General features: G+C 42.3%; 1 protein-coding gene across 1 annotated transcript; it reads right to left on the bottom strand.

The window, feature by feature from the left end:
- Nucleotides 1–18: 18 nt before the first annotated feature.
- Nucleotides 19–21,507, bottom strand: CD160 (CD160 molecule). Its single transcript, XM_023585217.3, has 5 exons — nucleotides 21,423–21,507; nucleotides 6,609–6,753; nucleotides 4,556–4,876; nucleotides 2,333–2,470; nucleotides 19–107 (listed from the first exon to the last, which is right to left on the bottom strand). Exons 2-5 carry the CDS (start codon nucleotides 6,679–6,681, stop codon nucleotides 97–99), a joined length of 543 nt encoding a protein of 180 aa, XP_023440985.2. The 5' UTR covers nucleotides 6,682–6,753; nucleotides 21,423–21,507; the 3' UTR covers nucleotides 19–96.
- Between the last annotated feature and the right edge of the window lie 1,673 nt (nucleotides 21,508–23,180).

Below are 23,180 nucleotides of genomic sequence, written 5' to 3'. Positions count from 1 at the left end.
AAAGATGAAATGGAATGTGTTTTAATGGAGAGCGCCAGTCTTCAGAATCAGAATTCAAATGGCTCTGGGTTCAAAATCCAGAATCTCATTTGATCCTCAGAACAAGCCTGTGGAAATAGAAGATAGCATAGGTAATGTCCCATTTCACAGATAAGTAAATAGAAAGAGCATCTCAAAACTTCATTTGCCCGAAGACACAGCTGGTATATTGTAGAACTAGAATTTGAATCCAGGTCTTTTAATTCCATCCCTGGTCTTTTTTCTACAAAGTCCAAATTCCTTACCTTGAGATTCAAAACCATTCCTAATATTGGTCTCACCTGCTTATTTTAGCCTTATCTCTCTTTTCCCACAAACTTTAGCTCCCACATTTGACAAGTCCTTGCCAAGGGTCATAGGTAAAATCTCTTTCCTTTTGATGACTTGGCAATTTAGGTAGTTCTTTCTACTAGAAATATCTTGCTTCCTCCTGTCCGCTGAACTATGATAAGAGAACATCTATCTGTCCAAAGAAAAAGACAAGAGGATTTGTAAGTTTAGTAAAAAAGAAAAATACTGTTATATGGGCATTTATTTAAAAAGAGAGTGAAATGACCAGAGAAGTAGACAAGTTAGGATCAAAGAACTTAATTGGTGCTGGACAGTTTTGGGTTTTTTTTGTGCGGTTATAATCTGTGGTGCACCTGGTATGCACGAATCTTCCTCTTCCTCCAGCAGGGCTGTGTGGATGCTGTTGAAGACCAGGCTTTCTCTCTTTCCTCATTTTCATATCAAGTCAGTCACTGGGGTCTGCCTGTCTTTCTCTCCTATTCTGTCTCTCTCTGCTTGTTCCTTCTCTCTTCCCTTTACTTTGTTAAATAAAAATCTCTTTTTTAAAAAAAACGGTGTCCTTATTTGTTTTGTTTGCTTATTTATTTTACTGTGCTGGAGGATAGAGGAAAAGTTGTGCTGAGGTACAAAAACACATACACTTATTCAGTATTTGAGTTGAGAAGTCATACCAGGCAGTTTAGTTAAAGCTGTTCTTTTTATTTACCAGTGACTGAGGAGAAAGAATGCAGATTTGCTCTGGCACTAGGGAAGGAAGAGCAAGGAGTACACTCATTTTGTTCCACCACTTCTTTCCCCAGATTGAACCCAGGACCTCATACATGCGAAGCAGGTGCTCAACCACTGAGCTATACCTGCTCCCTCTCTTTTCTTTTGATGGTCTGAAGTTAAGGGATTGGAATAAGTGTTAGATAGTCTTGTTTCTGGAAATGGGAGGAGGCAGTCTTAGACTTGGGAGTGCAGTGAAGGAGGTGGGAGAGAAGGTGCTTTGTGTTTAGTAGGTAATTACTGAGAGCACAGAGTTTTAGAGTGAAACAGACATGTAAATTTGGGCAACATGTAACACTTTTGTGACTATTTGCAGGTGAATAATAATAAATTGCAGATGCTTGCCTGGAAGGGTTATATGAAATTAGAATGATTATATGTAAAGCATCTAATCCATCATATAAATTATTTCAATAAATTTATTAAGAGCCTGTTATGTGCCTGGTACTCTCTTTTTGTTGGTGTAAACAAGATAAAGTCTCTGCTTTTATGGAGTTTAGATTTTGGTGGCATTCAAATAATAGTATTTACTGATTTGGAGAAAGTCTAAATAAAATGGAATTAAGAAGGGAGCAATGTAGCTAAGTGGTTGAGTCCTGCTTCCCATATACAAGGTCCTGGGTTCGATCCCCAATACTACCATGAAAAAAAAAATGGAATTTATGCCAGGGACAGACAAAAACCTTCATCAGTTGCTGGTTATGCATAGATCTAATGTCAGATCATTAGATGTTGTGATCTCTTTGTTATTTAATTGGGAAAAAGCCTGATTCATGTTGGTAAATGGTACTTGAGGATTCAGCTACATGCGTTTAATATAGTCAGTCTGCCATCAGCCTTTGCTGAGGAGCTTCATTGTTCAAAACCCACCTCTAGACCAAGTCTGCCCCTTGCCTTTTCACCTTACCATAATAGTAAAACATCTTTCACCCAATTTATAGCCCTTTGTTCAGACATTGAATAGAGGTAGCTTTATTTATTGCCTCTCCCACAGACTTTATTTCCTAACAAGTCTGCTCTCCTATCCAAAGGGAAATCTGATTCATCTGCCTTCCCCTCAGTATTATGAAGTCTTTGGACCAATTTTGCCCTCTTAGTGTGTTGAAGTTTTCCTGAGTAGACAGCCAGGGCTTGAAGGAGCAATATCCTCTCCTATTTCATGCTTCTTTTCTAACTTCCTCCTCCTGGAGAATAAAGTTATTGCTTGAGGTGCTCGAGGTTTTAATTAACATACCTCGCAGGGCCATCAGGCTGGTGACCAGCAGCATCCAGACCTTTTCTTGCAGGAAGCCTGAAATGAGAATGCCCTCGCTATGGCTGAACTCAGAGTATGGTCTTTGTTCCAGTCCCGTCACAGTGTCGTTCCCTGCCTCTGGTTCAAAAGAGAATAAATGGATCAGGGAGGGTTTCAGAAATCATTAGTACCGCCCTATGCATCATCTCAGAACATCTCTTTTATGAACTCCAAAGATACTTTACAGTGTAATTCAGTGTCTGAATAATGCAAATAAACCTACTTTGAAGGAACTCTTGCCAGAGAGATAGGTGAAATAACTTAGACACCTTGGACTTCAATGTTCCCAAATGTCATTATAGACCATCTTTTGGAGTGGCCAAGCAGGTTAGCATAATTTAAATCTTGGCCTTTGGTGAGTGACTTAACCAAGATGCCAGAGTGAGACTCTCCAAAGTTCTGTTTCCCCAAAGAATTTTAAAACAACTCAAACTGGCAAAACTATCTTTCTCAGAGCTCTGGAGAACAGTTAAAGGGTTGTGGTAATTAGGGAAGCACTGAATTAATAAAAAGGCAGCTTAGAAACAGAAACACATCATGGTACTATTACTGGTCCTTTCTCCACTCCCTCCCTAGCTCAGTACAGACCCAGTCCACACTCTAGTGTGGGTCCCTGGAAGGATTACTGGCTTTAAGACATACAATAAAGCACCCAGGACATGAGGGAAGACTTATTTTCTAGAGGAAGATCTGAGTTCATGCCAAGGAGAAGATACATGCTCAGAAAAGATTAGTGGGGACATAGTGCTTTCGCCACAGGTTCATCTTCAGGTTCATTGTTCGGATGGCTAAGCTCTGAAAGTGAGTACCAGAGAACCAGTGAAAGTGAGTACAGAACCAATCTGCAAAGACTGTGAAAGGTATTTTTTATTTGTTTGCTTGTTTTTGTTAGCCCCTGGCATTCAAGGAAATCTCTGTTATACCCCTAGCTGGATACAAACTTAAGGAATGAACACTTGAGGTACTAAAAGCTAGTGTTAACACATTAAAATATCAAAATGTCCATGTGCAACAAAAGATTACAAAGAAACAGAAAACAGTGGCCGATCCAATGGAGCAAGATGAAACAACAAATATATCAGACAAACTTTTGAAAAATGGTCTTAAATATGCTTAGAGAGTTAAAACCTGAACAAAGAGCTAAAGGATATCATGAAAATTATGTATGAACAGAATGAGAATTCAATAGAGATAGAAACCAAATAGAAATACTGGGGCCGAGGAACATAACTGAAACTTAGAAATTCCCTGGAGAAGTTCAACAGGAGATTCGAGCAGGCAAAAGAATCAGTAAACTTGAAGATAAAGTAAGTGTACTTGTTCAGGGTGAGGAATAGGAAGAAAGGGATAAAGGAGAGTTAACAACATAAAAGAACTGTGGGACACCATCAGTCATACCAATACATGAATTAAGGGAGTCCCAAAGAAGGAGAGAAAGGGCAGAAAGAATATTCAATGAATGGCTGAAAATTTCTCAAGTTTAAGGGAAGACGAATATACACATCCACAAAGCTCAGTGAACTTGAACCAGGACAAACTCAGAAAGATCCACACCCAGTAACATAATCAAATTGTTGAATGCCAAAGACAGAGAATACTGAAAGCAGCAAGAGAATAGCAATGTACAAGGTTCCCATGTACAAGGAAGCCTAAGAAAGATTAAGTACTACTGATTTCTTATTAGAAACCATGGAGGCAAAAAGGCAGTGGGATGACATATTTTTAATGCTCATAGGAAAAAGGAAACTGCAAACCAAGAATTCTGTATCTTTCAAAACTGAGGGAGGGGGTCTTCCAGGAAGATGGCGGGTTAGAAAAACACAGGACTGTCTTCTCCAGAAAAATACTAGATAAGGCTGAAACAGCCTGGGAAAAGATTTTCTAGGGTTTAGGTCACCAGGCGAAGGCTGGACACCACCCAGAGGGGAGAGGAACAAAGGAGAGGAATCACGTTGACGGAACTGAGTTGAAACCAGCGACTGCTGCCGCTGGCACCCTGCCACACACTAAAGACATGTTAGAATACCTAGGCCTCTGGGCCGGTGACTACAGACAAAGGGGGCTCTAGGGATCCACCACACCAGGAAAGGGGAAAGAGAGGGACACAGACTAAGGCAGTGCAGACGCATATCCCTAGTGGCATAAGGGATATCACGGGCTTACCTGTGACTGAAATAAAACGACCCTGAAGGTGGATATATGGTGTCTGGCTTCTGGCACAACACTGGTAGATTCCATTGTCCAAGGACGTGGCATGGTTTATGGTGAACACCAACTGAGACGATATCTCATTGACACCATCTATCTCTGGATCCCGTTTAAGTCTCAGCTGCTTCAAGCTGGTCTCAGGGGAACAGTTCGAAGTCCTGTCCTTGCACAAAAACACTATAAGCCCCTCAGCCTCTTCTTTATTATGCCGTACAGTACAGTTTAAGCTCAGTTGCTTTCCTTTCTGGGAAACTGAACTGGAGATTTGTATGCATCCTGCAATGGGAAAAGGAAAATTACCCATTTTTAATTTTTAAAAATTACCAGATAATGCCCCTTGAATCCCACCTTAGGCACTCCCTATCAGTAGAGGTCTTCATTGACCTAGCAGGGACAATGGCAGGAAACCCAAGTTCTAGCTCTGTCTGGCTGTGTGACTAGAGGCAAGTTGACTAACTCCTTTTCTAGTTTTTTCATCTAGAAAGTGAGAGGGACTAAATAAGCCCAAAACTTCCATTCATCCAGTAGATTCGTTTATTTGTTCCTTCAACAAATGTTTATTAGGCATCTGCCAACCACTGTGCTGGTTGGGGCTGTGATGACAAATTATGACATGAGCCCCACTCTCAAAGATCTTACAGTCTAATGTAAAGACATTATCAAAAACTTATAATTCAATTCTATATTTGAGGAATCTTAGAGATTCCTGAGTCTGCCTGGAACAGTTGGGGAAGCTTCACAGAGAAATCAGCACTTGAATTGAGAACTGAAGGATGAATAGAAGTTTTTCTGTCAATAAGAGGATTAGCTAGGGAGCTTGGAAAGAGCAGAGATTAAAAATGGTCAATGTGTGGAAAAGAAGTGAAGTACTGACCAGAGAAACAGACAGACTATTGAGGGGCCATTTGTGTTCAGAGATAATGACTTTTTGATAGTGCCAATCTGCAGACTTTTTTTTTTTTAGGAGGTACCAGGGATTGAACCCCAGACCTTGTACATGGGAAGCAGGCACTCAACAACTTGAGCTACCTCCACTCCCTGCAGACTTTTAATGATTTTCTCCATGAGTAATCTACAGACTGGATATAGAAATGGAGAAAATAGTTTAATTAACACAGGATCATGCTTTGGCTCCATGGGTATATCTGACCACTACCTCCTAATTTTCGAATCCACTGACCCTATTATTTTTCATTTCACTTATGCAGTTTATATTTTGTGGTCCATTGCTATAATTTCTCCTTTACATATAGCTTCAGCACCCTTACGTTTATTCTATTATGATCCCTTGGCAAAACCCCAGCCCTGATTAAATCCAGCTCTCTGCTAAAAATTCACCAGACAAATGCTGAGGCTGCCACTCCCTTCACCACATCCTTGACAGGTTGACTTCTGTGAGTTGCTTTCTCCTGTAAGACTCCCCTTGATATACATGGTAAACTGAATTCACTCGTATAAATGTGGAGGAGGCAGAGCTGGGGCTGCCCCGTAGATGTTACATGCCATCCTCTTAGAAGAGTGTCTGTGGCCTAGACCTATATCCAAGTGAGTGGTTTATTTTTATTTCTTCTCTCTAACTGAAACTTCTATAGGGCCTTTAACTATTATAGTGCTTTTCTATATATTTATCAGTATTGCCCTAGAAATGTGTGTTAGTATTTATTTTATAGATAAACTAAGGCACAGAGTGGTTAAAAAGGGGTTGCTAAAATGACAAAGATTGTAGTGTTGGTATCTCAAACTAGATTTCATAAGAGCTTGAAGGGCCTCTTAGATTGGGGCCCATACTGCCAGAATCTTTGCCAACACATAGCAGAGGTAGAATGTGTGATGGGGAGGTCAACACAAAAAAGAAATTATATTTTTCATACCTTCGGAAGTGTCGGAAAGGGTAGGTGCTTTTCTTCCCCACCAGGAAAACGAAAAAACAAAACCCATGGGATCCACCCCTCCTCCTGTGCCCAGCATTCTTTCCTCAGGCTGTCTCTGCTCTGGGGTCTTTCCTCACCACCAGGCTGGATGTCCACAGTTGCCAGCAGGATGGCCAGGGTAAAGCAGCCTCTGCCAAATGCCATCAGCATCTTGCACGATGTCAGTAGCCCTGGGATCTCGAAGCAAATGTTGACTCTGCTGATGTCCTTGGCCTCACTTTCCTGGAAGCACAGGGGGGACCCACTAGACAAGGCTTTCCAGGGCTCCAAGACCATTTTCCCATCACTTCCAGCCACCAGCTTCCATTGGCTGGAGTCTGCTGGAGGCAGAAGAGGGCTTGGGCTTGAGAGCCCAGTTGGCAGGGAAGTATGTCTTGGGAAAGGGAGGGCGAAAGAGAAAGATACAAGGGAAGACTAAAGGCTACTTTTCCCATTTTTCTCCCCTAAATTAGGTTGGATTGCTGGGAAAATAATATATTAAAATTTTTTCCTACTATACATTGTCAGATTGAGCTCCAAAAATGTTGTAGAGCTTCACTTACCAAGGATCTCAATCATCACCAAAGATGATTGATAGTATATATACATATATATACATATATGTCTTTGCCAGCACTGGATATTATCTGTTTTTCACATTTTTGCCAATCTGATGGATGAAAAATTAGACCTCACCATTATTTTATTTTGCATTTCTAAAACTAGTGAGGTTGAGGATCTTTTCTTATGTTTATTGGTCGTTAGTATTTCCTCTTCTATGCGTTACCTGTTGCATATTCTTTGCGTGTTTTTTAAATCAACTTCTAGGAATTTTCTTTATATTAGAGATATTAAACTATCTGCCATTTAAAAAAAGAAATATTTTCTCAAATTTGTTTTTTCTTGACTTTGTTTATGATGCTTTTTTCCCATAAGGAAAGTATATTTGTATGCAGTTAAATATAATACATCTTTCTTTTCTTTTACAGCATCTTGGTTTCCTGTATTGTTTGAGAAAATTTCCTGTAGGCTGAGGTTATAATCTTTATCCTGCATTTTTATTGTTTTACCGTTTGTGTATATATATCTTTGAAGCCAGCTTAAAAAAAAATAGAATGAGCTAATTCTATATGGGCATGAAGAGATATCATAAATACCATTAAATAAAAAAAGGCAAATTGCAATTATGTACATGGAATGTTTTTATTTTTAAAAATCCTCTCTGTGTATATGTCTTCATATATTTAAACAGTTTATAATTTTTTGCACGGATAATTTCATTCACAGGATTCAAAATTCAAACAATGCAGAGGGTGTACAGTGAGAAATTTCCCTTCTACCTTCCAGTGACCCAATACCCTTTTCCAGAGTAAACCAGTGTTGCCTGATTCTTGTGGATCCTTCTAGAGATATTCTGTGCATATATAAGAAATCACATTTTTCCTTTTTTAAAAAAACAAAAATATACTCCATTCTAAATCTTGTTTTTTTCCTTTACCTGTATGTCCTGGAGATCACTCCATATCAGTACATTAAAAGCTTTCCCTTTTTAAAAATGATTAGGTTAGTTTATTGCTTATCTTTTATTGCTTGTTTTTCCTGAATAAGCAGCTCTTGGTTTACTTATTTATTTTCACCATTTTCTGTTTTTCTTACTTATTGATTTCTATGTTTAACTTTATTAATTCCCTCCTTCTACTTTCCTTAAGATTTATTTTGGTTTTTCATTTTCTACCTTTCCAAGTTAGAGACTCTTTTTATTTCATTATTTTCTGTTAGTTAAAATAAAAAACAATAAAATGTTCACTTAGTATTGCTTTAACTAATTCCCAGTTAAACAGTACCTATAATCTTTTTCATTTACTATTATTTCCCAGATACTCTATACTTCCCTTGTTTATTATTTCTTTGCACCAAGAAAGAGTTTTATAAATTCAAGGTATTAGAGTCTAATTCTGTTATTAGTTTATAGTTTCATTGCATTGTGATCAGAGAATTTTTTTGTGTATGCTTATAGACCACAGAGAAAGGATTACAAGAATGCACAGCAAATTGTTTATATTGTTTGGCTTAGAGGGGTGTATTGTGAGGGGAGCAGGAGAGTTTATTAATTTTTCTTTATACCATTTTCAGTTGTTTGACTTGCTAAAATGAGCCTGTAGTACTTTTATAATTTAAGAAATTGAATACAACCTATATATGTATATGTCTGTGTGTCTGTATATATGCACATATATATGTATATATATGTTTGTACACATTTATACATATACCCATACATACAAATCTGGAAAGAAATATGTCAAAATGTAGGGTGGGCAATTTAGGGAGTTGTGAAAGGGATTTTCATTATGTTTTTTACACACTGTGTATGTATGTGTTTTAAAAATGACAATTACGTTTTATTTATTTTAAAGATTTATTTATTTATTCCCCCCCCACCCCTCCCCTGGTTGTCTGTTCTTGGTGTCTATTTGCTGCGTCTTGTTTCTTTGTCCGCTTCTGTTGTCGTCAGCGGCATGGGTAGTGTGGGTGGCGCCATTCCTGGGCAGGCTGCTCTTTCTTTTCACGCTGGGCAGCTCTCCTCACGGGCGCACTCCTTGCGCGTGGGGCTGCCCCACGCGGGGACACCCTTGCGTGGCACGGCACTCCTTGCGCGCATCAGCACTGCGCATGGCCAGCTCCACACGGGTCAAGGAGGCCCGGGGTTTGAACCGCGGACCTCCCATATGGTAGACGGACGCCCTAACCACTGGGCCAAAGTCCGTTTCCAGACAATTACGTTTTAAAACCTAGTCATATTATATTACATGACATTAAAATAAAAATGCCTTTATTTGTGGGTCTAATAAAAAGGACAGAACTAAAAATGCTACAAATAGTATATAAAAAGAAACAAGAAGGTGATCAGAAAGTTTTCTAAGGCAATTGCCTCAAAACTGAAGTGTCCATAACCCAGGAGATATTAAAAACTTTCCAAGGGAAAATTTCTGGGAAGGATGGTGGAGTAGGGAGCTGCAGGTATCACTTCTCCTCTGGAGATAGCTGGTGGACAGGCAGAGACTGTCTGAAACACCTGTTCTGGGCCCTGGATGCCAGGGGAGCATTGTGCAGCATCCAGGGAATAGCAGAGAGAAAAATGGCAATGGAAAAACCACTATGACTGCTGGTGCCCATCCCCCATTCTGGAGGCAAGCCGCCTCTGTCCAATCCCTGCCTGGTGCTGCAGACTGGGAAGGACATGGAAGCCCTCCTCCAGGAGAAGAGAGGAGGGACACAAGCAAGGACTGATTCAGCTTTGATGGCTGAACTTAGATCACTGGGTCCAACTGTTTCAGTCCCCTGACTGGGACCTCTGAGTCACTGAGTGGGTCTTGATCCACCTTGGACAGGGTTGGAGCCAGCAGAAGGTTTTAAAAAAGGAACGGCTTTCTTAGAGCTGTGGGGAATAGTTTGCCAAAGAATGCCAACTTCTGGGCAGGTCAGGAAAGCACAGCCTTGGGGAGCCAACAAAAAGCCTTTTTTCATCTTTCCTGGTGCTCTTTCAGTTGGGAAATACAAGCCACGGGCCATAGAAGAGCCTCAATACAAAGCCAATCAACAACAAAATCCTAGAAAAGAGAGAAACTGACCTTCAGAGTAAACTCATCAAGATAATTAGATGCCTAGACATTGGCAAAAAATTACAAGCCACACTAAGGAACAGTAAAATAAGACCCAATCAAAGAGGGAGGCAAGTATACCTCAGTGGTTGAGCACCTGCTTCACATATACAAGGTCCTGGGTTCAATCCCTGGGACCGCCTTAAAAGTAAAAATTGAGTTTTGACAAGAGTACCAATCCTCAAATGGGAGATTGTTCTTTTCAAAAAATGGTGTTGTGAAAACTGGATTTCTACATGCAAAAGAATGAATTGGACTTCTGTCCACATTTTAAAAAGTAATTCAAAATGGATCAACAACATAAATATAAAAGCTAAAACAATAAAACTTTAAGTAGAAAACATGGGGGGATATCTTCAAGACCTAGGATTTGGCAATAGCACCTAAAGCATGAGCAACAACAACAAAAAAGATAAATTGGATTTCATTAAAATGAAAAAACTTGTGTATCAAATGACATTATCAAGACAGCAAAAAGACAACATACAGAATGGGAGAAAAATAGTTGCAAATCATATCTGATATGGACTTCATATTCAGAAAATATAAAGAACTTCCGAAGAACAATGAAAAAGACAAGCTAATTAAAAATAGGTAAAGGGCAACGGACTTGGCCCAGTGGTTAGGGCGTCCGTCTACCACATGGGAGGTCCGCGGTTCAAACCCCGGGCCTCCTTGACCCGTGTGGAGCTGGCCCATTCGCAGTGCTGATGTGCGCAAGGAGTGCCCTGCCACGCGGGGGACACCCCTGCGTAGGGGAGCCCCACGCGCAAGGAGTGCTCCCCGTAAGGAGAGCCGCCCAGCGCGAAAGAAAGTGCAGCCTGCCCAGGAATGGCGCCGCCCACACTTCCCGTGCCGCTGACGACAACAGAAGTGGACAAAGAAACAAGACGCAGCAAATAGATACAGAAAACAGACAACGGGGGGGGGGGGGGGGGGGGGGGATTAAAGAAATAAATCTTAAAAAAAAAAATAGGTAAAGGATTGAATAGGCATTACTCCAAAGAAAATATACAAATGGTTAATAAGCACATGAAAATTTGCTCAACATCTTTAGTCAATAAGGAAATGCAAATAAAAACCACAATGAGATACCACTTTATAACCAATAAGATGGCTATTATTAAAAATTGAAAAATAAGTGTTGGGAAGAATGTGGAGAAATCAAAATAGTAAGAATGTAAAACGGTGTAGCCACTGTGGTAAACAGTTTGGCAGATCTTCAAAAAGTTAAACTTAGAATTACCATATGACCCAGCAACTCTACTGCTAGGTATATACCCCAAAAGCATTGAAAGCAGGGACTTAGATACTTGTATGCAAATGTTAGTAGTAACATTATTCATAATAGCCAAAAGGTGAAAATAACCCAAGTGTCCATCAACAGATGAATGAATAAACAAAAGAGCATATATACATACTATTCAGCTATAGAAAAGAATGACAGGGGGAAATGGATGTGACTTAAGTGATAGAGCTTCCACCTGCCATATGGGAGGACCTGGGTTTGATCCATGAGGCCTCCTAGTGAAAAGAAGAGAAAGTGTGCCCGCGCGACTGCCCGCGTGGTGAGCCAGTGCCTGCACAAGTGCCTGCGCAAGTGCCTGCATGCCCTGCACAAATGAGTCACACAGCAAGATGATGCATCAAAAGAGAGACAAGGGGAGAGAATCAAGGTGAAGCACAGCCAAAACCAGGAACTAGGTGGCGCAATTGACAGGGAACCTCTCTCCCTATCAGAGGTTTCCAGGATTGAATCCCAGTAAATCCTAGAGGAGAGAAAATGAGAAGAGAAAACAATACTGACAGCAAAAATAGCAGGGCGGGAGGAGGGGAAGGGGGAAAATAAATAAATCTTTTTTTTTTTTTTAAAGGGAAAGTGTTCTGGCTTAAGCAATTGGGCTCCCGTCTACTATATAGAAGGTCCAGGGTTCGATGCCCAGGGCCTCCTGGTGAGGGCAAGGTGGCCCACATGGAGTGCTGGCCCACATGGGAACGCGGCCCCGTGCAGGAGTGCTGGCCCGTGTGGGAGACCTGGTGCAGCAAGATGACAGAACAAAGACACAGATGAGAGAAAATAAGAAGACGTAGCAGAACAGGGGAGCTGAGGGGTGGCACAAGAGAGTAATCACCTCTCTCCCATTCCGGAAGGTCCCAGGATCCGTTCCCGGCACCGCCTAATGAGAACACAAGCAGACACAGAAGAATACAGAGTGAATGGACCCAGAGAGCAGACAAAGGGGCAACAGGGGGTGGGTGGAGGGGAAATAAATAAATCTTTAAAAAAAAAAAAGGAGTGACGGATTTCCAAGAAGATGGCGGACTATAAAGACTCTCTTATCTCCCAGAAAAATAGCTAAGGGACAGATAGAAATGGCCTGGAAAAAAATCTTCTAGAGTTTAGGACACAGGGTAAGACTGGACACCAAACAGAGGAGAGAGGGGCAAAGGAAAAGAAACGAGACAGCAAAACTGTGAATTAAAAGCCACCACACATCATCCTCCACCCTAGAGATGCTCTTGAGTTCTCAGGCCCCTGGGCCACAGCTATAGACAAAGGGGGCACAGGGACACAACCTAAGGCTGATTCAGCTTTTGACCCACAAATTTTGTCTGCTGTTTCCCACGAGCTCTTCCAGGCCAGGTGAGGCTGTGCCATTTTTTGTCCTGGGAGCCAACAAGGGACTAAATACCCTCTCAACCTCCCTCTCTACTGACCAGGACTGGTTGTTGAGACTGTAGAGAGGAGTGGAATTATTTCCTACCAAGTAAAAGGGAGGGGGCTGCCAGCAAAACTTTTAGAACAGCCTAGGAGAAAGTTTTAATTGCAAGCTTCTGAATAGCCTCAGGGAAGGATCCTCTGTCACAGTGCTGCTGTCAGTGTTGCAGCAAAAACAGACACTGAACTAAGAGGGCTGCAAAAAAAGTGCCAACTGCTGGCAGACCAAGGATGTGCACATGGAGAAAGTAAAAGTAAATAGAGGCTTCTTTCGGCCTTTACAGCCTCCCTCCCCAAGTCCATGGAAAGTGGTCTGCAACCACTGGGTCTAGGTCCCAGATTTGAGCAACTAACAAGCACAATCCTAAAGATGCAGAACAGGATGAACCAAGAATCAAAGAAAAGCAGTAACACATAGCCTTCCACCACTAAAACCCTAAGAAAGAGAGAAATCAAGCATCTGAGTAAACACACCACCCTAATCAGGTGCCTAGACATCAGCCAAAAATTATAAGCCATACTAAGAAAATGGAAGAAATAGCCCAAGAAAACTAATACAGTAAAGCTGCAGAAGAGATGCAGGGTTTGAGACAACTAATCAACAAAATGCACACAAATTTCCAAAATCAAATTAATGAGTTGAAAGACAATATGACTAAAGAGATAAAGGAGGGAAGCAGATTTGGCTCAATGGATAGAGCGACCACCTACCACATGGGAGGTCCAGGGTTCAAACCCAGGGCCTCCTGACCCGTGTGATGAGCTGGTCCACGTGCAGTGCTGATGCGCGCAAGGGGGAATGCCAGGCCATGCAGGGGTGTCCCATATGTAGGAGAGCCCCATGCGCAAGGAGAGCATCCCATAAGGAGAGCTGCCCAGCGCAAGAAATGTTCAGCCTGCCCAGGAGTGTCGCCACACACATGGAGAGCTGATGCAGCAAGATGACACAACAAAAAAGAGATGCAGTTTCCCAGTGCTGCTGACAAGAATACAGGTGGACACAAAAGAACACGCAGGGAATGGACACAGAGAGCGGGGGCGGGGGGGGAAGGGGAGAGAAATAAATCTTTAAAAAAAAAAGAGATAAAGGTCATCAAAAAGACACTGAATGAGCACAAAGAGGAATTTGAAAACCTGAATAAAAAAGTAACACAGCTCATGGGAATAAAAGACACAATGGGTGAGATCAAAAACACATTAAAGGGAGTGGATGTGGCTCAAGCAGTTGAACACCTGCTTCCCATCCTGGGTTCAGCCCCTGCTGCCTCCTAAAAAACAAACAAACAAACAAAAAACACATAGAGGCAATAACAGCAGAATAAGAAGTATAGAGGACAGAACAGCTGAAATTGAAGAGAGAAAAGAATGGAAAAATTAAGCAGGGGTTCAAGGGAGTTGAATAATAACACAAAATGCAACAACGTATGTGTCATGGGTGTTCCAGGAGAAGAGAGGGTAAAGGAGGCAGAAAGTATTTGAGGAAATAATAATTGAAAATTTTCCAACTCTCATGAAAGAAATGAACTTAAATGGCCAAGCAGCACAGTGTACCACAATCAGGACAAATCTGAATAGACCTACTTGAGACACATACTACTCAGAATGTCAAACATCCAAGATAAACAGAAAATTCTGAGAGCGGCAAAGGAGAAGAAAACCATCACTTAATGCAGATTTCTCTTCAGAAACCATGGAGGCCCTAGAGTGCCTACAATTGAAAGCAGGAGGATTGCACCCAGTATCCATGTGGAATCTAAGCCTCCTCTTGACATAGATGTGCAATGGACACAACCAATCCAAAGTCCACAGAGAAAATGTGGCATTGGAGTGGGAAAAGTGGCCATGGTGGCTGCTGGGTGCGAGGAATGGGAGGAAGAGATGAGATGTGAAGGTGTTTTCGGGACTTGGAGTTGTCCTGGGTGGTGCTTCAGGGACAAATACTGGACATTGTAGATTCTCCCAGGGCCCACTGGATGGAACGTGGGAGAGTATGGGCTATGATGTGGACCATTGACCATGAGGTGCAGCGATGCCCAGAGATGTACTTACCAAATGCAATGGATGTGTCAAGATGATGGGAGAGAGTGTTGCTGTGGGGGGAGTGGTGGGGTGGGGGTGGAGGGGTTGAATGGGACCTCCTATTTTTTTAATGTAATATTTTTAAAAAATTAATAATAATAATAATAAAAGAAACCATGGAGGCCAAGAAGACAGTGGTATCATACAATTAGGATACTGACAGAGAAAAACTGCCAGCTGAGAATTCTTTATCCAGCAAAATTGTCCTTCAAATATGAAGATGAGTTTAAAATATTCACAGACAGACAAAAACTAAAAGAGTTCATAAAAAAGAACCCATCTTTGCAGAAAATATTAAAGGAAGACTTAGAGCCTGAAAGAAAAAGACAGGAGAGAGGGGCTTGGAGGAGAGTGTAGAAGAAAGAATAGAAGAAAGGATAAACAAAAGAGTAAAAAGACAAATGGAATTATGACATGAAAACCAAAGAATAAAATGGTGGAAGTAAATAATGCATTTACAGTAATATAATTGAATGTAAAAGGATTAAACTCTCCAATCAAAAGATATAGGCTGACAGAATTGATAAAGAAAACATGAGCCATCCACATTGTGCCTACAAGAGACTCACCTTAGACCCAGGGATACAAACCAGCTGAAAGTGAAAGGTCGGAAAAAAAAAGATACTCCATGCAAATAGTCCAAAAAAGAGCAGGGGTAGCTACACTAATATCAGACTTTAAATGCAAAAAAGTTATTAGAGACACAGAAGGACATTATATATTAATAAAAGGGACAATCCACCAGGAAGATATAACAGTCATAAATATCCATGCACCTAACCAGGGTGCTCTAAAATACATGAGGCACACTCTGGCAAAACTGAAGGGAGAAATAAACATCTCTTCAATAATCATTGGAGACTTCAGGATGCCATTCACATCATTAGATACAACAACTAGACAGAAGATCAACAAGGAAACAGAGAACTTGAACAATATGATAAACCGGCTAGCCGTAACAGATACAGAAAGTTGCATCCAAACTCAGTGGGTTATACATTTTTCTCAAGTGCTCATGGATCTTTATCTAGGATAGATCAAAATGCAGGTCTCAATAATTATAAAAAGATTGAAATTATACAAAGCAACCTTCTCAGATCATAATGGAATGAAGCTGGAAATCAATAATAGACAGGAGGGAGCAGATGTAGCTCAAGCAATGGGTGCCTGCCTTCCACATGGGAGGTCCCAGGTTCAGTTCTTGGTGCCTCCTAAAGAAGATGAGCAGACAACACAATGAGCAGATGCTGCAACCGCCACAAGGAACAGACACTGCAACAGCAGACGCCACAACCAGCAGGGAGCAGAAGTGGCTCAAGTGGTGGGGCATTCACCTCCCAAATGCGAGGTCCCACGTTTGGTTCGCCTTCGCCGTGCCTCCTAAAGATGAGCAGACAATGAGCAGACAGATGAGGGAGCCATGTGGGGGGAAGAGGGGGAGGGAATAAAAACAAAAAAAGGTTGGAGAATTTGAAAAAAAAAATAGACAGGAAAGAGAGAAATTCACAAATCTGTGGAGGTTGAACAACACACTCCTAAAACTCAGCGTGTCAAAGAAGAAATTGCAAGAAAAGTTAGTAATTATATTGAGATGAAAACACAACTTGTCGAAACTTATGGGATACAGAGAAGGCATCTTATATATTCCATATTTTTGTACATAACAAATGATATATTTTAGAAATATATAATAAATATGATAAAGAAAAAGTATAGAAAGATGGTAGGCAGACAGGTAGGTAGGTAGATACTATGAATATAAAATTGAGAACTCAGAACTGAGGGTTCAGAAAGTTTACCTCCTACCCATGACTTATGAAAAAAATTACTGCAGAACCAAAAAGTAAGACAAAACATTATTATGACATAGAGACACAAGAAACCTCAACCACTGAAGATGATCTGGAGAATGGAAAACAGATGGAAATAAATTAAGAAGTCCAATTGACTTTGACACACTAATATTCTCTTTCAGAGGCACAGATCTAATGTCATAGGATTATATTTCTTTCTCTGGATCCAAAACACTGCTTAATTTAATTGTAAATGATATTTACATAATTGTAATATTGTTAATAATATTCCTGATTGGCTTTCAATTTATAGAATACATCTACAGACATAACATGCTTAATTAATGTTATAGAACAAATATGTTATAAAACTTGACAACGTTGAAGAAGTATCTTATCAAGAAGGTAGATTAGATTAGAGTCAGAGAGGAGGAAGAAAGTCTGATTTCCCCAATTTTCAGAAGAGAGTAAACAATTATGTAAAATTGATAAAACAATAAACGTTTAAGAATTCTGTTTAAATTTATGAAGATGAGCACTAGAAGGAGTGAAACATTAAATATCATTAACAAATATTGGAAGTGGGATGTAAGGGTATTAAATTCCTCGTTTTCATAGGGAAGAGTCAATAGATACTCTTTGGTTAAACTTAGTATAATTTTTTTTTTTGGAGGTACCAGGGGCTAGAGATTGAATTTAGGACCTTGTATACCTTGTGTCTGGGAAGCCAGTGCTCAACCACTGAGCCACATCAACTTCCCTGTTTTTTTTTTTTTCCATTTATTTCACTTGTTTGTTTTGTTTTTTTTTTAGGAGACACCAGGAACCGAACCTGGGATCTCCTATGTGGAAGCAGGAGCTCAAATGCTTGAGCCACATCCACTCCCAAATTAAAACAATAAAATCTATGGTGTGTTTGTTTGTTTGTTTGTTTGTTTTTGAGGGGTGGTGTAGGGAGGGAGGGAGGCAAGGATAAAGGTGATTTTTTTTATTGTACACTTTTTTTATTTATTTTACCTTATGGTCATCTGTCTTTTAACTAAAAAATAGCTTTTTTCTCCAATTAAAAGAAAAACAGCATATTACAGAAAATGTAACCTATATATTTATAATAGCAACAAAACCCCAAAAAATACCCAGGAAAAACAAGATTTCTAGTGAGACCTATAGGATAACAACTAGAAAGTGTTATTAAGGAACTAAAAGAAAATCTAAATAGAGACTATTGTTAATTTTCCATATATTTACTTATAAATTTATTACAAACCTAATAAAAAAAAAATCCCAGTAGTAGCTCAGCAAAATATCCCCTAATGCTGCCTCTCCTAGCCTAAACATCTTGCTACTTCTGCACGGTCACATCTTTAGGCTGCACCACATCTCCACCAGAATATCCTGCTGATTCTTGAAATGAAACATACTTTTAGAGACCTGCTTTACATCTAGACTTGCAGAGGAAGATAAAGAAGGATTGCCATCATTCATTCAGTACAGGGTCCTGGTTAAAAGCACTGACTATGTCCCAAGTCCTGGTCCTAAAGCCGGCTAGTTGTGTGACTTGGGCAGTTTTCTTAACCACTCTGAAAAGCATTTTATTGATCTATAAAATGGTGATGATAATAATATTCCCTTCCCAGGGTTGTTGGGAGGATGAAATAGATAACCTGTTTAAATACTTACCATAGAGCCTGTCCTAGAGCAAGGGCTCTGCAAGGTTAGCCACAGTTATTCTATGGTTCCTCAAATTCAAAGCAATTTATGGTGTCCTGAGCATGGGCACATCTATGATTATGTTTTGTTCTCATAAAATGCTGAGCTATTACTATTTTTTAGACTTATCATTTGTACTCAGCCTGTAGAGGTTTTGGAGAGGCATGGTGACTTGCTAAGGTCACCATGAGCTTTTATTCTTGGAGTTTTTTGTCCCTCTGCTGTGAGGACATCGTCACAGCCATGCGTCCATGCACAATGAGCAGTAATGTACGGAGGACTTGCTAAGAACAGTAAAATCATAAAGTATATCAGGGTTAGGGAAAGAGAAGTGCTGGATGATGGATGTGAAAAAGGCTGCAAGACGGCAATGGACAGATGTTTGCCGACTCCGGGGAGCTGGTGCCTGATGAATTTAGTGGGTGAAGTAAGGCGGGGAGTGGGCTGGAGAGGTGTGACTTCCAGTCCTGGCTCTGCCACTCAGTTGAGGTCAGCTCCCTTCTCCAGGCGTTTCCTGGGGGCTGTTAGGGGGCGGTGTAGGGGCAGTTTCCAGGAGGAGGACGGACCCCCCAGGCTCCGGGGCACGAGTGGCCTGGCTTTGAGGTGCCTAGGGCCGAGTGGGGGCAGAGCGTGTAAGGGTGCTGTGGGCCGCTAGCAGGTCTGCGGGCTGGGAGCGGTGAGGGCCCTGGGGCGAAGATGCTCTCGGAAGAGGTGCCCTTGGCAGCCCTGAGGGGAGAGCCCCTGAGGCGAGCGCGGGCGGGGCGGGCCGGGGCAGGCCGCCCTGGGGCTGCGCTCCCGCCGCTAGAGGGCGCGGTACGACCCGGCCACGGCCGCCTCCCCGCCGGGCCTCGCTGCGGCCTCGGGCCCCCGGAGCCGCCAAGGGGTGGGGAGCCCGGGAGTAGGATTCGGGGAAAACGTCAACCAGTAGAGCAAGTGAAGAGCGGACGAGGTGGCATCTGGTGGTTCCGGGGACGCAGCCCTCCCAGAGCAGCAACCTCCCTTGGCAGGGGGGCAAAGAGGTAGTGAAGGGTAATTTGAGGACTTTCCGGGTCCACCACATGCCAGGGGCAGGGCGCCCGTCCCTCGTACAACGTGGTGAGCCCTGAAGCGGGTCATAAAGCGGGGTGAGGGTGCAGAATAGGTTGGCATCCTCCCTCTGAGCCTCCCCGGGGCTCTGAACTGTGCTGGCTGCCCAGGGCCTCCCTCCTCTGGGAATGGCGCGGCGGCGGGGCTGGCGACCTCCGCCCGCAGCAAAGGGGCCTCGCTGCCTGCCGCTTTAAGGCATGGTCGGGTGGTCCTGGAGTTCAGATCCAGGCTGCCTCTGTGTGATGTGGGCCACGTGGTCAAGTTTATGCCTTCTTTGTACCCTTATCCTTGCTCAGCTTCACGTTCCTCTTGACGTTAAAGCTCCTTCATGGGGCTGTTCTGAGGGTTAAACGGCACACTAACGCCTTACCCAGGATTTTCTGGAGTGTGGGCCATCGGTGGTGCGGACAAGATTGTAAGGAAAAGGCTCTCTTCTCTCAGCAACCAAAGCCCAGCTCTAACTCTCAGAGAAGCTGGATGTGGGTTCTCAGCTCCAGGAATTCCTGCAGATTTCCCAGGAAACTTAAAAAAAAAAAAAAAAAAAAGATGCCCCAGACCACAGAGGGGAGCTCTTTTTTCTCTGCGAGGGAAGTTGCTCTCTTTCATTCTCCACAACCCCAACTACCCTAGAGTGGAAACAAACTTTAAGACCAACAGAAGGTCCTTGGAGCACTTGTCTGCTGTGCTCAGGCTCCCCCTCTCGCCCCCTCTCCCTGCTAGAACAGGGCTTCTTAACCTTTTATGTGCTATGGATCCTTGAGTTGTCTGGTGAGGCATATGGGTCCCCTCCCCAGAATAACATTTAACAACTAACGAAACAAAATACAAAGGATAACAAAGGAAATAAATTACATTAAAAGAGTTGTCAAAGCGTTAACACGAATGCATAGTAGAGTAATTATGAGCTTCTTTAGATCCAGCATCAGGCCTAGTAACTATCATAAGTGAAGAAGAAATTGCTAATGGCTGCAATGTGATTGGAAAATATCTTTGATTTCTGTGGATTGCTGGTTGAAGCAAATGCTAAATTTCAAGTAGAGATTGGTGAAAATAAAGATGTGCTCTCCCCGGCCACCAAAGTCACGAATATCATGATTGCATCTAGGACACCTGGTTGAGAACCCCTGCAGACTAGGCTTCTCATTTTGCAAGTAGGGAAACTGAGGCATCCAGGCCACTTGATTCCTAGGCCCAAGGACTTCCTAGTGAAGTGCGCAAGTCTGAAACAATTATTTTTACCAGAATTCCCAGGTTTATTCTGCCATGAACATGCCAGTGGCCAGAAGCCTCTTTTGTTTGCATCACCATCCCGGCCCCAACGAAACACACCACCAGGGACATGGATTTCTCTCAAAGGAACCTGCCAGGCCAGCTCCAACCTCTGTCTAGCCTGGAAGGACTTGTCCCAGGCCAGGCCATGAGGGCACCAGCTACGAGAAAACTCCATATCTTGACCCATTTCCCAGAGGAGCTCTTTGTTTCCTTTCGCTTATGAAAATTTCTTACCCTTTGTCATTCATCCCTTATGAGCCGTGAACAAAAGAAAAATAGCCTCAAGGACTTAGAGCAGCAAAAATGGCTCAGGCTTTGTCAGGGGAAGCCACTTCAGGGAGCACACCTGGATTTCCTCACAGTTTGGGTCTTTCCCATTTGAGGATGGGGCCAGCGTCCCTGAAAGTGTGCTGCGAGGAGCAAGCAGGGGCCTGAAGGCACAAGTAACCCTTCTTCCCCCCGACTCCTGAAGGCAAAGGACATTTCCCGCCAAGAAACAGATTTCCCAGTTCCCCGGGCACCTCCCTAGACACTGCCTTTGTGGGAGCCACAGTCTTATCCCTCCTCCCCAACCCCAGCAGGCCTCTTTACCTCAGGACCGAGGTTCTTCCTTCCTCTCTCAGGCTGCAGACTGGCACAAGCGCTCACGCAAGCTTGCAGCCTTCAGCCAGCTCTTTGGTCTTGTTGAAAACCCTGTCTCCCCACTTCCGTCGTTGCTCATACCTTAACTGCGGGTGTATACAGCCGCTCAAAACCACAGAATGGGTCTGAGCAGTCAGGGGTCTTCCTGCCCTCTCTCCTCACCCCACTGGGGAGATTTTCTCTTCTCTCTCCTCCCCTTCCTCCGCAGCTCTCCTTTCCCTTCTTCTTATCTGTTACTAAAAGACTAAGGCTCTGAGAGGGCTGAGAAAAACCACCCCTTGAATTTTCCTTCACATTGTGGGACAAAGGTTTTCATTTGGTAATTGATGATAAGGAGAAGACTGGTAATAGAAATGCCCCTGGAAGATGAAAGAACAGAATGGCCCTCAGGTTTAACTCCTTTCCTGAGAGCGAGTTTTGATTAGGAGCAATAGAGAGCAGAGCTGCTATACAGACGGCGGAGGAAGCACAGGGGCTGCCCTGGGGAGTTGAGCGGCAGGAGGGGGGCAGCCCAGGAGGGGCAGGTGAGGAGTAGAGGCAGCCCACATGGTCCTTACATGGGGGTGAGAGGATGGGTGACTAATCTAATTTATTTTTGTGAGTGTGTGTGTGTGTTGGCTGGGTAATTATTATTATTATTTTTTATTTAACTTTTTATTTTGAAATACTTCCAAACTTATCAGACAGTTACAGAAATTATACAAACCCCATGCAAAGAACTCCAGCATACCCCTAAATCCCCAGATACCAATTTTAACTCTTTGCCACATTTGCTGTATCATTCTATCTATTCCTCTATCCATTTTCTGAACACTTGAGTGTAGGTTGTAAACATTGTGCTCCTTGAACCCTTAATACCAGCATCATGTGCATTGCCTAAGAACAAGGATATTCACTTATGTAACCACCTTAAGTGCAGTTATCAAGACTAAGAAATCTAACATTGATAAACAGCTTACAGTCACTATTCCAATTTTTCAAATGTCCCAATAATGCCCCTTTGAATCTTTTCTCTTCCTTGTAGATCCCATCCAGGATTATGTACTGCATTTATATATATATATATATATATATATATATATATATATATATATATTTTTTACAGTTTGAAAGTTAAGTGAATTTTTTTTTTTAAGATTTATTTTATTTCTCTCCCCTTCCCCCCACCCTTTGTCTGCTCTTTGTCCATTTGCTGTGTGTTTTTCTGCATCCGCTTGCAATATCTGGAAGCACTGGGAAACTGTGTCTCTTTTTTGTTGCATCATCTTGCTGCGTCAGCTCTCCATGTGTGTGGCACAACTCCTGGGTGGGCTGTGCTTTTTTCACACGGGGTGGCTCTCTTTGCAGGGCACACTTCTTGTGCATGGGGTACTCCTATGCAGGGACACCTCTGTGTGGCATGGCACTCCTTGCGCATGGCATGGGCCAGCTTACGATATGGGTCAGGAGGCCCTGGGGATCGAACCCTGGACCTTCCATATGGTAGATGGGTGCTCTATCAATTGAGCCATGTCTGCTTCCCTGTATTGCATTTAATTGTCATTAATGTCTTTACTTGCTCTCTCTCTTTTTTTAAACTGTGGGAACATACATGCAACATAAACTTTCCCATCTCAGCCACTCCCAAGCATACCATTCAATGGGATTAATCACATTCACTCTATTGCGGTGCCCTCACCACAACCCATTACTAAAATGCTTCTGTCT

Source organism: Dasypus novemcinctus, chromosome 13 (assembly GCF_030445035.2).
Source record: "Dasypus novemcinctus isolate mDasNov1 chromosome 13, mDasNov1.1.hap2, whole genome shotgun sequence".
NCBI classification, from domain to species: Eukaryota; Metazoa; Chordata; class Mammalia; order Cingulata; family Dasypodidae; genus Dasypus; species Dasypus novemcinctus.
The sequence above is the reverse complement of the archived record's forward strand: the minus strand, read 5'-3'. Positions and strand labels throughout refer to the sequence as shown.